Source organism: Conger conger, chromosome 11 (assembly GCF_963514075.1).
Source record: "Conger conger chromosome 11, fConCon1.1, whole genome shotgun sequence".
Classification (NCBI taxonomy): Eukaryota; Metazoa; Chordata; class Actinopteri; order Anguilliformes; family Congridae; genus Conger; species Conger conger.
The window spans coordinates 39,413,707-39,429,726 of NC_083770.1; the positions used below are offsets into that span (position 1 = coordinate 39,413,707).

At 44.8% G+C, this 16,020-nt stretch overlaps 1 protein-coding gene across 1 annotated transcript; it reads left to right on the top strand.

The window, feature by feature from the left end:
* The first annotated feature begins 624 nt into the window (after positions 1-624).
* Positions 625-11,719, top strand: ap3m2 (adaptor related protein complex 3 subunit mu 2). The gene is made up of 9 exons (XM_061260176.1): positions 625-819; positions 1,293-1,773; positions 3,396-3,567; positions 4,329-4,466; positions 5,687-5,772; positions 6,620-6,753; positions 8,094-8,301; positions 8,590-8,734; positions 9,292-11,719. Exons 2-9 carry the CDS (start codon positions 1,501-1,503, stop codon positions 9,390-9,392), a joined length of 1,257 nt encoding a protein of 418 aa, XP_061116160.1. The 5' UTR covers positions 625-819; positions 1,293-1,500; the 3' UTR covers positions 9,393-11,719.
* Positions 11,720-16,020: the final 4,301 nt, after the last annotated feature.

The following is a 16,020-nucleotide window of genomic DNA, read 5'->3' on the forward strand; positions in this document are numbered from 1 at the left end:
CTGGGATCATTCAGTGCATGCGCTGCATTGCATGGATGGGCGCTGATGAAGATGTATGCGTAACGGCGACAGAAAACATACTAGCAACAGAACGTAAGCAGGGTTTGCCCAATAAATGGCAACCACAGTAAATGCTACCTTTTCGAGACAGGATCTTTCTGCAGGGCGTTTTTTTATGCTGTAATTAATGATGTTAATTAAAACCATAAATGTAATAGATTATTTTTCAGTAAAATCATATTTGCATACACTGCAGTACAAGAGCAGACGGTAACGTTAGTTTAAAATGACGGTGATGTAAACAGATGTGATAACCTACATTCACAGAATATCGAACGTAAAAAAAAATACAAATAAAATTAGAGCCTGTTAGAAGTCTCTTTACTGGAGTGATAGTCGTTTAGCTTCGCACACCGGTTTTCCTTGAAATGACTGTTGCTGTGCCTCTTGACAAAATGAAATCCGCCGCTGTGTGAGGCGAAACCATAGGGCGAAACAAACAATGTTGCGTTGACACAAAATGTCCTTAGATCAGTATTCCTTTGCTCAAGCCAATGCCACTTCGAGAAGCCGCTGTTTACCGATCCCTGTCCAATGATGGTTGGTTGCGGACGACATCTTTATTTCCGCCTCCTTAACCAATGACTGCCGAGAGGAGGCCGGACAGCCCAGCCTTCTGAGTAACCTGATTGGCTTTGGTGGATGTCATCCATCTAATCTCTGTTTCGGTCAAAATAACGGAGGAGGAAGCGAACGGCCTTGTAAGTCTTTCCATTGAAAGAATAAAACCGGATAAAAATCATTACGGAGCCGAAAACGGTGAGTACAGCTTTCTCGTAAGAATGGCTAGACTATTTCTGACCGTCACATACAGTGAGTTACTGACCATGCTCGAGTAAAATGTTCATTTTATAGAAAATAGATAGTATAGCCTGTGTGACCGTGTTCTCGTTGTCACAAGACATCCGTGTGATGAAATTGGGAGGAGAGAAGTGGACACACCAACAGATACGCAATCGGATGCAATTTATTCCCAGATAGATCCGAGGGAAAATAGGAAGAATACAGTTAGCTAATTCGCCGTTAGCTGCTTTGACTTCACTGCACGACACGTCTTTGCGTGTTCACGCTGTAGGCGGAGTGACCTGACACGTCTCCATCTTTGCGAACTTAATACTGCTGATGAATATTAAAGCGGTAGATATCAGCTAGCCTTCTCTCTCCTTCCTCTCCCCCGTCCCATTCATGATACTCTTCTTTTGTGTTTATGCCCCGCGCCCCCTCTTCCTCAGATACCCCCTGGCTATTCAGACTATCTGGACCTGCTAAGAAAGTCCAAAACTGTGACCAGGCAGTACCCCAAACCTCCGTAAAAGTTTCTCTGAACGAAGCAGCAGGGCTACCGTGTCAGACCCCTGTGGTCCGAGCGTCACAGTCCGGTCCCCTCATCGTGTCCTAAGCCCCGGCCCCCTCATCGTGTCCTAAACCCCGGCCGTTAGAATGATCCACAGCCTGTTTCTGGTCAACTCCTCCGGGGACATCTTCCTGGAGAAGCATTGGAAGAGCGTGGTCAGCCGCTCGGTGTGCGATTACTTCTTCGAGGCCCAGGAGAGGGCGAGTGAGCCGGAGAATGTGCCCCCAGTAATCCCCACGCCGCACCATTACCTCATCAGCGTCCTCCGGCACCGCATCTACTTCGTGGCCGTCATCCAGAGCGAGGTGCCGCCGCTGTTCGTCATCGAGTTCCTGCACCGGGTGGTTGACACGTTCCAGGTGCGTAGACCGTGTGTGTGTGTGTGTGTGTGTGTGTGTGTGTGTGTGTGTGTGTGTGTGTGTGTGTGTGTGTGTGTGTGTGTGTGTGTGTGTGTGTGTGTGTGTGTGTGTGTGTGTGTGTGTGTGTGTGTGTGTGTGTGTGATTGTGATCTGCTTTCCCTACTGGAAAAAACAGCTCAAACTAGATTTTGAAACAGCTGGTTTGACCAGCTACCAGCTCAGAAGCTACCAGCACTAGCCTGATTGACCAGTTCAGACCAGCTCCCAGCTTGACATGGTTTGACCAGCTCAAGCTATGTTTTGAAACCACTGGTAGCTGGTTGACAGGCTCATACCCAGCTAGACCAGCTTATGATGTTCTTGACCAGCTCAATTTTGAAGCTGTTCAGCTTGATTTTACAATACAGAGAAGCAGCACATATTCTATGAACCCACCAGATACTCATCTCTGTATTTATCACTGTAATTTCTTTCTACTATGGAAGCTGAAACCGTTTAATTTAATGCATCATCTAAAGGGTCGTTAAGAAATTTGGCCAACAACCATACAGTAATACAGCGCCAGAAACTACCAACCAGAACCTCCTGTCACTAATAAGAGGGGAGGATTAGATGAACACATGAGCCGAGTTATCTGGTGTGTCTGCATAATCAGTGTTGTTTGTGCCTATTTAGTTTGAACGTAACCACTTTCTGAGAGTAGTGATTGTGGCTGTTTGTTGTTTGGGAGGAGCTCCTGCTTGTTCTGCCTCAGAAAGAGTCCCTGTGTTTCTGGATGTGGTGACATTTCTGCGGCGTGGAGCCACAGGGTTGGGTTTCCACCAGTTCCACCCATCAGATCAAGCGTAACCACCCTATAGATCCAAACTTTCTCAAATGTTTTAACACCAACTTAGTGTATGCAGTGCCCAAATAATTAATAAAAAGCAATGCAGAAAAATTCCCATGATGTACATAACCATCCTTTTGTTTTCGTATTTACACAGTTAACTAATCTATCACAGTAGACTGAACAAATGCATGTACTGCTCTCCATTTACAGGGCATTAGGCAGTGTGGCTGAGAATCTTAATGAGGGGCCAGTGGAGATTTGTTCCAGACAGATTATTCCTTGTACCCCTCCACCCCCCAGGATATCACACTCGTGACCAGGCACACGCCTGCTAGCAGAACAGACCTCTAATGAAAGAGGGAGGGAGGGAGAGGGGGAGGGAGGGAGAGGGGGAGCTACTCTGAAGCTGCTTCTGTTGCATTGAATTATCAGAAATGCCCTTTATGTTTGTGGTTGTAATTATCGGTTGTGTGAATGCTTTGTGTGAATGCAGGCATGTTTAGGTCATAGCAGTACATCAGATTGAGTTTGTGTGTGTGTGTGTGTGTGTGTGTGTGTGTGTGTGTGTGTGTGTGTGTGATTGTGTGAGTGTGTGAGTGTGTGACTATCCCAGTGTCTCCACTGGGTCATATGGTTTAATGGATAAACTCTTTTTGTCATGTCTCTCTCTGCCTCCCTCTTTTAACCTTACACTTTCTCCATCTCCCTCCCTCTCTATGTCTCCCTCCCTCTTTCCTGCCCTCACTCTCTCTCTCTCTGTCACAAACACACACTGTCTCTCTCTGGTTAGGATTATTTTGGGGTGTGCACAGAGGCAGCGATAAAGGACAATGTGGTGGTTGTGTACGAGCTGCTGGAGGAGATGCTGGATAATGGCTTCCCTCTGGCCACCGAGTCCAACATCCTGAAGGAGCTCATCAAACCTCCCACCATCCTGCGCACTGTGGTCAACACCATAACAGGTACTGTCCATCAACTTCATAACAGGTACTGTACATCAACACCATAACAGGTACTGTACATCAACACTATATGAGTACTGTACATCAACACCATACAGGTACTGTACATCAACACCATATGAGTACTGTACATCAACTTCATAGCAGGTACTGTACATAAACACCATAATAATTACTGTACATCAACTCCATAACAGGTACTGTACATCAACACCATACAGGTATACTATACATCAACACCATATGAGTACTGTACATCAATTCAATAACTGGTACTATACATCAACACCGTACAGGTACTGTACATCAACACCATATGAGTACTGTACATCAATTCCATAACTGGTACTATACATCAACACCATGAGTACTGTACATCAACTCCATAACAGTTACTGTCCATCAACACCATACAGGTACTGTACATCAACTCCATAACAGGTACTGTCCATCAACACTATAACAGCTGCTGCATGCACATCACTATACCAGGCCCTGTACATACATACAATTTATAACAGGTACTGTAAAAACTCCATACCTCTGCAGAATGTAGGGTGTTATGGAGTATGGCAGTATTTGGTCTGTGATAGAATAAAGACTGGCAGTATTTGGGGTGTTATGGAATAAAGTCTGGTAGTATTTGGTGTGTTACGGAATAAAGCATGGCAGTATTTGGGGTGCTATGGAATAAAGATTGGCAGTATTTGGGGTTTTATGGAGTGGGGCTCTACAGCGACTGTTGGGTGTTTTTGGCACAGGAAGCACAAATGTCGGAGAGCAGTTGCCGACGGGCCAGCTGTCGGTGGTGCCATGGCGACGCACAGGAGTGAAATACACCAACAACGAGGCCTACTTCGACGTGGTGGAGGAGATCGACGCCATCATTGACAAGTCGGGTACGTAACACATTCATTATTTATTTATTTATCAGGGACAGTGCACATTAATCAACAGCTTTCAGTTTGTACATCAATGTAAATGCACCAGAGTTAGCTAACGAGCTCATTTTCATCATTTATGGCCTGATTTACAAAGACCTTTAGCTTATGCAAAGCATTTGAGCACATACAAAACTAATAACACAGCCTGTGATTGGGGCAATGCAAATACCATGACCAATCATTGGTCGTGTTATTGGTTTTGCTTGTACATACTAAAGGTCTTAGCAGGCCCTAAGAGCTTATATGTTGTTGTTGTTGTTGTTGTTATTGTTTTTATGTGGTTTTTTGTAGCACTGTATTGCTGCTGTCTTGGCCAAGGCTCCCTCGAAAAAGAGATCTTGTAATCCCAATGGGACTCACCTGGTAAAACAAAGGTTAAATAAGTTAAATAAAATATCCATCCATCCATTATCTGAACCCGCTTATCCTGAACAGGGTCGCAGGGGAGCTGGAGCCTATCCCAGCATACATTGGGCGAAAGGCAGGAATACACCCTGGACAGGTCGCCAGTCCATCGCAGGGCACACACACCATACACTCACACACTCATACCTACGGGCAATTTAGACTCTCCAAGCAGCCTAACATGCATGTCTTTGGACTGTGGGAGGAAACCGGAGTACCCGGAGGAAACCCACGCGAACACGGGGAGAACATGCAAACTCCGCACAGAGAGGCCCCGGCCGACGGGGATTTAAACCCAGGACCTCCTCGCTGTGAGGCGGCAGTGCTACCCACTGCACCATCCGTGCCGCCACATACATAAAATATGGTGGTTATAAATTAAGATGTTCATCAATGTGCTAACAGTTGGAATTAAAATGACCTCCCCTGTCTGTCACCTTGGTTTCCTGTGCCGTAATCTCTGCTGTACTTATGGACACAGGAAACACAGCATATGGTATCGAAACTCTACAGTGTGACATCAAGCAAATGTCTCGCATCATTTTTTTAATGTTTTGATCTCGAGTCTTTAAACCATTTGAGAGAGACATAATTCACTCTGTGACCACAGAAGCCTTTCCCTGTTCCTCTCTCTGACATCACAAACCCTTTCTGAATGAGGAAGTGTGCAGCAGTAGCAGTATGGGGCGCACCAGGTGGCGGAGAATGGGGATGAACGTTCATCCCCCCGTTGCGTGGTGTTCACCCTCTCACCTTCTCCCCCCCCCCAGGTTCCACCATCACCGCGGAGATACAGGGTGTGATTGACGCCTGCGTCAAACTGACGGGCATGCCCGACCTCACCCTCTCCTTCATGGTGAGTACGCCATCCCTCGCCTTCCCTCAAACACACTGCACCCAGTCTGAACAAGGACACACACACACACACACACACACACACACACATATACTGTAAACATGCACACACACACACACGCATACACACACACATACACTGTACACATGCACACACACACCCATGCCACTCACTCACACACACACACACACACACACACACACACACACACACATATACTGTAAACATGCACACACACACACACACACACACACACACACATACACATACACATACACATATACACTGTACACATGCACACCCACACCCATGCCACACACACACACACACACACATATACTGTACACATGCACACTCACACCCATACCATTCACTCGCTCACTCACACACCCACACACACACACACACACACACAGTCCCGGGACTCCACCCTCACTAGTGTGCTATTTAAACTGATAATTTAGCACATTAGCAGTGAAATGGCCGTTCCTGTTGGCCTTAGTTTTGTGTTTGCTCGTGCTGATACTGTATTTGCACACAGCCACAGAAAACCTGTTTTCTGAAACACTACGTGTGAAGTCAACTTGTCCTCAGAAAAACTTTGTGCCTTTTACTGAAGAGATTAGTCACCTGGTGTTAGCAGTCCTGTGTAATTATTTCTTCCTGCAGGATGTGTCAAGAGCTTGTGTGGTGTGTGTGAGCATGTGAGCGTGTGTCTGTGTGAGGGTATCTGTTTCTGTCTATGTGTAAGAGTGTGTGAGAGTGTCTTTGTGTGACAGTGTCTTTGCCCGTGTCTCCCATTTCCTGTTTCCTGCCTGAACTCCCAGCATGCTCTCTGTCCCTGCAGAACCCCAGGCTCCTGGATGATGTCAGCTTCCACCCCTGCGTGCGCTTCAAGCGCTGGGAGGCCGAGAGGATCCTGTCCTTCATCCCCCCTGACGGAAACTTCCGGCTGCTGTCCTACCATGTCAGCTCCCAGAAGTGAGTGCCTTTCCAGGGTCATTCTCAAACACACACACGCACACACACACACACGCAGACACGCACACACACACACTGTTATACTGCAGTCATGTCTAGCACGCACGCACGCACGCACACACGCACACACGCACACACGCACACACGCAGACACGCACACACACACACTGTTATACTGCAGTCATGTCTAGCACGCACGCACGCACACACGCACACACGCACGCACACACACAGACACATAGTTACACACACACACACACACGCACGCAAACACACATGCAAACACACAACAGTTACAATACTGCAGTCATTTCTGTCACACACACACACTCACACAGTTATACTGCAGTCATGTCTGTCACACTCACACACACTCACACAGTTATACTGCAGTCATGTCTATCACACATGTATACACACACACAGTTCCAGCAGGTGTGTGTGTGTGTGTGTGTGTGTGTGTGTGTGTGTGTGTGTGTGTGTAATGCATGTCCACCTCCATCCATGTCACATTCCCGTCCTAGATTCACTGAGGCAGGAGCATTGCTCTTGATTAAACGGCCCAGTGTGATAAATTATTCAGTGCTTCACCGCATTACTGCAGCAGTTCAGGTGTACTATACGCTGGGGCTCGATTGGTGGAAACTGTGCATTACTCATGTTGCCATAGTGCTTTATATCACGCTGTGTTGGGTTGCCCATCTTTGATTATTCATCATGAAAGTGTCCTTTTTTCCACTTTGCCGCAACACAATGCTTGCTACATCGTAACAGACTTTCGTCACCTTCTACTTTAGATTATTTGTAAAACATCCTAATAATCCTGTATTAAATGTTCAATTTCCACATGCAGAACTTTACATTTTGCTTTACATTTTTTAAAATCATTTTGCCAGGTTTACCTGCTCACTTATGGATTCTTTAGATTATCTTGGTGGATAACAAGCTGTTGGCGTGGCCCAAATTTTCCATCATCCGCAGTTTAAACTATTTTGCTTCTGACGTCCTTATGAAGCTTCTGCATTACATTACATTATTGGCATTTTGGCAGACGCTCTTATCCAGAGCGACGTACAGTTGATTAGACTAAGCAGGAGACAATCCTCTCCTGGAGCAATGCAGGGTTAAGGGCCTTGCTCAAGGGCCCAAGGGCTGTGCGGATCTTATCGTGGCTACACCGGGATTAGAACCACCAACCTTGCGTGTCTCAGTCATTTACCTTAACCACTACGCTACAGGCCGCCCTTCTGCAATTAAGGAAGACGCCATCGGTCCCAACATTTCCCACAGTACTTTGCTCAGATAACTTCTTCTCTGACTCTGTGCGTTCTGCCCTGCAGCCTGGTGGCCATCCCCGTCTACGTCAAACACAACATCACGTTCCGGGAGGGCAGTTCTCAGGGGCGTTTCGAGCTGACGCTCGGGCCCAAGCAGACCATGGGCAAGGCCGTGGAGTCTGTGCTCGTGAGCAGCCAGCTGCCGCGGGGAGTCCTCAACACCAACCTCACCTCCTCCCAGGGCACCTTCACCTTCGACCCCGTCACCAAGGTAACGCGCCCTCACCCTGCATCCACTCTGCTGTCCAGGGGCTTTACCAGCGCAGTATTCGTTACATTTATGTACCTGATGTTTTTATCAGCTAAATAACTCATTCTGATTTATTTACTATTCTTCAATGTGTAGCCATGCGTCCGTGCTGCGTGCCTACGTGCGTGCGTGCTGCGTGCCTGCGTGCGTGCGTGCGTGCTGCGTGCGTGAGTGAGTGAGTGAGCCGCTAGCGTGTCTGCGTCCTCGGCCTCAGCCGAGGTAACGACGCTGCCCTCTCCCTGTGTTCAGATGCTGTCCTGGGACGTGGGGAAGATCAACCCCCAGAAGCTGCCCAGTCTGAAGGGGTCCATGAGCCTGCAGGCCGGCAGCTCCAAGCCGGACGAGAACCCCACCATCAACATCCAGTTCAAGATCCAGCAGATGGCCATCTCAGGTAGGGCCCGACCCTCTAGAGCAGGTTTTCTGACTACAGAAACACAACTACAGAAAGTGAGTTCCTGTTGGAGTTCCTGCGGGGGGTTCTCCGTGCTTTGGCATTGACTTGCTTGTTATCGTTTTGTGTGTAGCGTTTAGAACCAAATTAGGAGCGGCCTTATTTGCTTATCGGGTCCATGCCTTCCACAGAACTGTAGGTTCCCCATCACAGAGACAGGGTATCCACTGTGGAGTGCAGAGTGGAGTATCTTGTTTCTGCTGATAAACTATCTCTGCTGGCAGAATGACCTCCCACTGCCGACTGCACTCAGCTGTGACTGCTTGCTCAGCACAGTGTCATGTGACTGAGTCTCCTCATTAACCAGCGCGCTCTCTTAACTGCCCACCAGGTGGAGCAAGTGAGCACAGTCATTCCTTGGCTCATTTTGATCATAGTCTTACTCCACTATAGAACATAAACTCAGATTGTTCTTACAAGTGAACAGACACAGGCATGAAATGTCGGCTATTTTGTATTTTTTTAAACCTTTTTATTCATTTCTTTTTTTTTGCCAGGTTTGAAGGTGAATCGGCTGGATATGTACGGTGAAAAGTACAAACCCTTCAAAGGCATCAAGTACATGACCAAGGCTGGAAAGTTCCAGGTTCGGACATAGAGAGGGAGAGAGCTACGTCACCCAGCCCCTGGACCCCGCCACTTAGAGACCACAAAGAGAGAGAGAGGAGAGTGCAAGCGTGTGTGAGAGATAGAAAGTGTGTGTAGGACAAAGTGTGTGAGTGTGTGAAAAAGAGAGGGTGTGTGTGAGAGTGAGAGGGAATGAGAGTGTGAACGAGAGCATGAGTGAAAGAGAGTGTGTGTGTGTGTGTGTGTGAGAGAGAAATAGAGAGTGAGAGAGAGGCAGCGCTGTGTCATGTACACACACTTCAGGTTGCTCTCACACACACAGGAGCTGCAGGCTGTGTGTGTGTGTGTGTGTGTGTGTGTGTGTGTTGGGGGGGGGGGGGCACTCTGTGTAGTAAATATCTCCAGGGTCACGTGTGCAGAGCTCAGAGGAATGTCTGTGGGGATCCGTGTCTGCCGCCGGTCTGCCTGAAACGCCCTGCTCCCTCCCTCCTTCCTGCCTAATTACCGTCTTTCCTGGGGGAGAATTATCCACCCCACCCCTCCACTTAAAGCATGTTGTTTCTTTGTAGTTTTATAAAGGTGCTTTTCAGGTTAGTTCTCCATTTTGGCTCTGTTCCCCTCCCCTCCTGTTTTTTGCACCGGTCGTCTTTTCCGTCCCACCACCTCTTCTTCTTCTTCTTCTTCTTCTTCTTCTTCTTCTCTTCCACACTTCCGTCCCACACCCACCCTCATATCCACAAAGCATCTATAGAGCTGGAGGACTGATCTCAGATCAGTTTTTGGCCTGTTTTAGAAATTTTGCAAAGACTTTTGTAGTTCTGATGGGAGAGGGGATCCTGAAAATGCATCAGCACAAGTTTGAGTGCAGTCAGTGGTCTAGGATCAGTTTTTGCGTTTTGGTTTGTAATGTATACGGTTAGGATCTGAACAGTGGAAAGCTGATCCTAGGTCAGTCTCCTACTCTTAAGTCTTTGTGAAGGTGGGCTTTTGTCGTGGGTGATCTTAGTTTTGCGTTTTAGCTCATAATGAGTAAAGTTAGGAGGTGTAGAGGGTCCTATCTGATAAAACAGTATGCTGGAGTATATCTGAAGTCCACCATTTTATACATAAGAATACTTGAAGTATAATTAAAGTTTATGTTGAGCATGCTTAATGTAGTATTTTACATGGGGTAATCTGTTTCTGGATCCACAATCCAGACATAATCAACGGAGGTCCTGATCTGGGAATAGTGTTAAATTTGAGCTTATTAGGATAAAGCAGGGGGAGCTGGACATGTAGGGCTGACCCCAGGTCAGTCGAATCACCTCCATGGTCCTCAGCCCAAAATGCTCTCTCAAACCTCCACTAGAATGGGTTTGCAAAACTCATGATACTTTAAGGGCCAGTTTCACAGAGACAGATTAAGCCTAGTCCTAGAGTAAATTCAATTATGAATGGAGATTCTCCATACAAAACTCAATTTAGTCCCAGACTAAGCTTAATCTGTGTCTGAGAAACTGGGCCTAAAACTTTAGCCCCTTTAGTCACAGACACTGACAGTTACTGCAGACACTGACATTTAAAAAAAATGTCTTCTTTTGTTGCAATTGACATTTTGGTTAGTGAAATGTATATGGTATTTGCACCCAACCAAAACAAAACTTAAAATAAAACCTTTAATGCAGCTGCTGAGTGCAATTTTCAGTGTCAATTGAACACAAACAGTGTTTCACGAAAAGAGACTCAAATGTGCTCTAGCAATGTAAATTGCACTCTTTCATAATTTATTTGACACTAGCCATTTTTGCTGTGTGGCTTATTTGAGTGATGGGGTACTACCAATACACCCCACATCTGATTTCTACAAAGCTCCATCACAACTTCAGTCACTCTGTTCCCAAGCGCCCAGAGTTTCAAACACAGGCGGCATGCATGGGGACCAATAACGTATGGCGTTCCTGACAATAATGCACGGCAGAATGATCAGTGTTAAATCAACTCTGATTTACGAGTTAATATGAGTCGAACAGGGGCCGCGGCGGCTCTGTTAGAGTCATAAGTACTCTTTTTCCCGGTTCAGTTTACGTTGGAGAATTGGCTGTGCGCCTATACAGTGATTTCAGAATGGAGGAAATGTGGCAATCACTGGAGAATGTGGACGGCCGATTAGCCCTGGGGGACACGATGGTGATGACATGACTTCTGACTTTGTTTACGTCATCACGTCCGGAAGACGAGTCGCAGAACGTCCCAGGTCTATAGCGTAATGTGTCCGCATTCCTTTTTGTTATCATTTTGTTGTTGTGTTCATTTGTGTGATTGTGAGTCGGTTTAAATGAAGGTTTATTGTGATGTGAAAATAAAGACGTGAGAACACGTGTGTTTGACGGCACTCTTTTCCCGTGGTAACTTCACGGCTGTGATTCTGATGCCCTTTTTTTTAAACCTCACCAAACACTGTGATCGTAAATCTCTGTAATAACGCGCAGAAAGCAAACACGTAACTCGTTATATTTATTTTGGTTAGAATCCAATAGATAACGGGTGTGGCGGCGTTGCAGAATAATGTACAAACCATGTATGTGAGACTGAGTGTGTGCTGCTGTTGAAGCCCATCCATGAACAGCATGTCTAACCAGAACTGTATCATGTATGCATGTGCACATCTCTGTGTAAAATAGCTGAAAGCCGATCTGCATAATAGTATTTGCTAAACGCCTTTAGAATTTCAGTCCCATTCATTGGGTAGGCCATCTTTTCAGTGAGGTGGAAAGATTTGGGCACCCCTGGTTTATATATCTGGTCTGTTACAGTGAATCTGTGTGTGATCAAAAGAAAACCTGAACTCTAAATGGAACACAGTTAAAATGAGACTTTTCTGCAAATTTTAAAGCAAGATTGCTGTTTTACTTTCATTTTTTACTGTTTATAAATGATAAAAAAGGGAGAGTGCCCTGTGCAAAAGTTTGGGGACCCTTTTGGATTATTTGTTACTTCTAAAAAAGGTGATTACTACTTCCCAGATTCAGGTTATTTACTTGTTAGGGTCAGGTAAATGGTTGGAATTTTTATAGCACCTTTATCCAAATTGCTGTACAATTGATGCTTCTCATTCACCCGGTCATATGCATACCAACGGTGATCGGCTGCCATGCAAGGCTCCAACCAATTTGGGTGTTCGGTGTCTTGCTCAAGGACACTTCGACACACCCAGCGCAGAATCGAACGGGCAGACGCCTGCTCTTACCACGTGAGCCACTGCCCCCCCGCCCTGAGCTAATGTCACCCCACAGGTGAATATAATTCCAGGGCTGAACTTTTTATTCTGAAGTATTTGAATACATTGAAGTTGAAGAGAGGTTGGGTATTCCAGCAAGACAATGATCCAAAGCATACCTAGTACCGACCATAAAGTACCTCCAGGAAAGACCGATAAAGGTTTTGGAATGGCCACCACAGTCCCCAGAATATTATTGAAAATCTGTGGATGCCATATATGCAAGGAGGTCAAAGATTATTTCTGAGCTAGAGGTGTTCTGCCAGGAAGAATGGGGGAAACATTCCAAAAGTGAGAATTGAAAAATTCTGAGCTGGCTCCAGGAAGCGTTTACAAGTGCTTATAGTTGCCCGAGCAGTTACAAAACACTAACTGACAGGGTTCCCAAACATTTGCACAAGGGCTTTTTCTTTTTTTATTATTATGTTGAAACTTTTAAAAAAGTTAACTAATTAGGAATAACGCAATAATGTATCTTTTATTTTGGTTAAAAGTAGTCCGTTTCAATGTGTACAAATAATTTTACTTACCAGTACCTTCAAGTGGAGAAAATTGTAGGGTACTGTTCTTTATAGCCATACTACAGTATCTGTTAAATCATTCACCGATCAACCATTACCATTTTTACATTACATTACATTACATTGCGTGGCATTTAGCAGACGCTCTTATCCAGAGCGACGTACAACAAAGTGCAAATCAAACACAAATTAAACTAGCCTAATTGTCACACGAATCTAGGCCAAATGAATCACAGAATACTGCGTCTATTAAGCTACAGCAGACCTGTAGTCTACCTTCTCCACTCTATTTTTTGTTCTTACCGCTAAGAAATTAGTCTTTTTTCCGCGTTTAAACGGTAGCATGACATCCCGTTACCCATTGTCCCGCGTCCTGTCCAGAGATCCGGTTTAACCTGTCGGTTCCTAGGTTTTATAGACTCGCCATAAATCACAAAGTGATAAAGGCAGCCTATGAGCAACTTTTACTTTAATGATTGTTGTTTGTTTTTCTGACCTGAACAAAATATTTAGGCTACCATGTAAACTTCCACCCGGCAAGGCCCGTAGGCTGCCCTGTATTCTAACATGGCTATCATACACATTAAGGGAATGTTTTTTGCAATTTCAACTAACACGAGCCCAATTATCCCGTCATTATACCAACGATTGATATTGGTTTGGCTGTTTTATGCTTCTTAAGGCTCTTTCACAGTTTGCACATTAAAGGACTGCTGACGCAGGCAACTTACGGATATCAATATATACATTTGTCGTAGCCTACTGTGAAATTAACCACAATGTATAAAATACATTGTATTTTAGGCTTAACATTTTTTATATTATCACGCTACCCATACCTAATAGGGGGTACTAATATATATTTTTATTATTAACAGTGTAGTAATAAATTAAAATATTCTGTCATAAATCAATATTAAATGGCCTATTTTCATTGCAATTTCCCCTCAAGTGTGCCGGTTATTTTGCTTCTCTGCTGTTTAGTTTTATTTATGATGTGACAATTGGTTTTCAAAATGACAGCTGTCAACCCGGACGTTGGTGACGTCACGTCACAGGGAATTTAACCCTGTCGTTCCAGCGCACTGATCGAACTCCACTCCACACTTTACTGATCACTTCGACCTCTTTTCTGCAACGTTTTCCCCCTTTTTTCTTCCTCATCTTCTCCTTTTTTAACTCTAAGAAGACCCAGGACTTTTACTGAGACAAGTAGAACCAAACAGTGCTCATTTTCACGTTTCCGCGTTTTGTTTTTGTTGTCTTCTTAGTCCAGTTTTACAGAATGTTCAGATATACGCGTAGAATATCGTAAGAGTGGAGTTGCTTTGCTAATTTGCATGTGTAACCTCTTTCTTTTATTCTTTATATGAACTTTTTAAATCTCTGATGCTGGCTTGATCTGAGATAGGTCGACATTGAGGTTTTTAAAATATCGATAATATTGGTTAATACAACCTATATTCTTCAGAATTTGTAGGCTATATATAGCCTACACACGTTTCAAGTGGAAAGAAAACAGACATTTAAAGACCCACCCGTTAAACTTGGTACGTATGCATGTTTCTACATGTGGAGTTAACTCTTTCATTTTCTGTTCCGTGGCAATCTGCCCACAACTCGCGAACTGATGCCGGTGGAAAACTATGTGTATTGCGCTGGGTGAAAGTGAATTGTTTCTCACCAGTAAAGCAATTAGTGTAATACACATTTGGAGTTAACTTTTAAGTCCGAACTGAAGTCCGCTGATGTTTACGCACATCGTTACTACTGTTTATTCTGTTCACGCGCAAATGCTCAATTGTTTTAATTGATCCTTATCGATGTTATTTGTCCTATTCTTTGTGTAGGTAGTCTAACGTTAGCTCAGCGAGGTTATCGTTACGGCATTGTTGAATTAAGAGCTCCCCGGGGTGGTGTTTTCTCAGAGTAGGGGGGGGGACGGGACGGGGGGTTCTTGCTGATGTGTCGAATTTCTCTCTTCTGCTAAATAAACTGTTACTTCTGTATAAACAGTCGTTTTATTTCCCCGGTAGTGAGAGGTGCTTATTTTTGGCTATACATTGGCTTTTTGGTGGATCGGTCTCCCTCAATTTTCACGACGTTGCCGCCAGTGATCACCGGGCTGAAATTTGTCCAATAAGCCACGTGCAAAAGACGAGCGAGCGCATGTTGCTATTCTGTGACACTTTAACTCTCCGGACTAAAACTTTGGGCTTGCTTCATACAGGCCTGTAGGTTATACCTACGTGGCATCTAAACTGCCTCTGATGTAGCCAACACAATATAGAAAAAATGTCTGTTTATTGTATAGACACTACAGCCAATCCGAGGTGCACTCTGTCTAGCGATGTACAGGCCCGTGTTAATTGTAGCCTATTGTTGAAAATGACATTACCAGATTCGTGTGTAGAATCAGTTAATTAAACGTATATTGAACTAACTTAACAGGACTTGGGCTAACGTTCATAACTTGGGGGATGTTGGTCGTTGTCGGGAAAGAAACCAATGGAAATCGTTTATGCGTACAGAGAATGATATCATCGAATGACGGTTCCTTGGGCACAAGTGCGGTGGCTAATATCGTATAAATGAGACAGCAATATTACCGTTCGCTGACTCCGCTGTAAATGCCACTGTCTGGACTGCTTTATCACGGTAACATTGCTAAGATTATTTTACCTAAATCTGTTTAATTTGAAAATGTGCACCCATAGCAACTGGAACCTGGTTATTATAATTTTTCCACTGTTAGACAATAGGTTAGGCGGTTTATAGATTCTGCATGCACTGTTATAGCCTAAAACAATTATTTTCTATTAGGTCTATAAAATACACCATTGTATTTAAACTGTTTTCAGTAAATGTTTCTTTCGCGT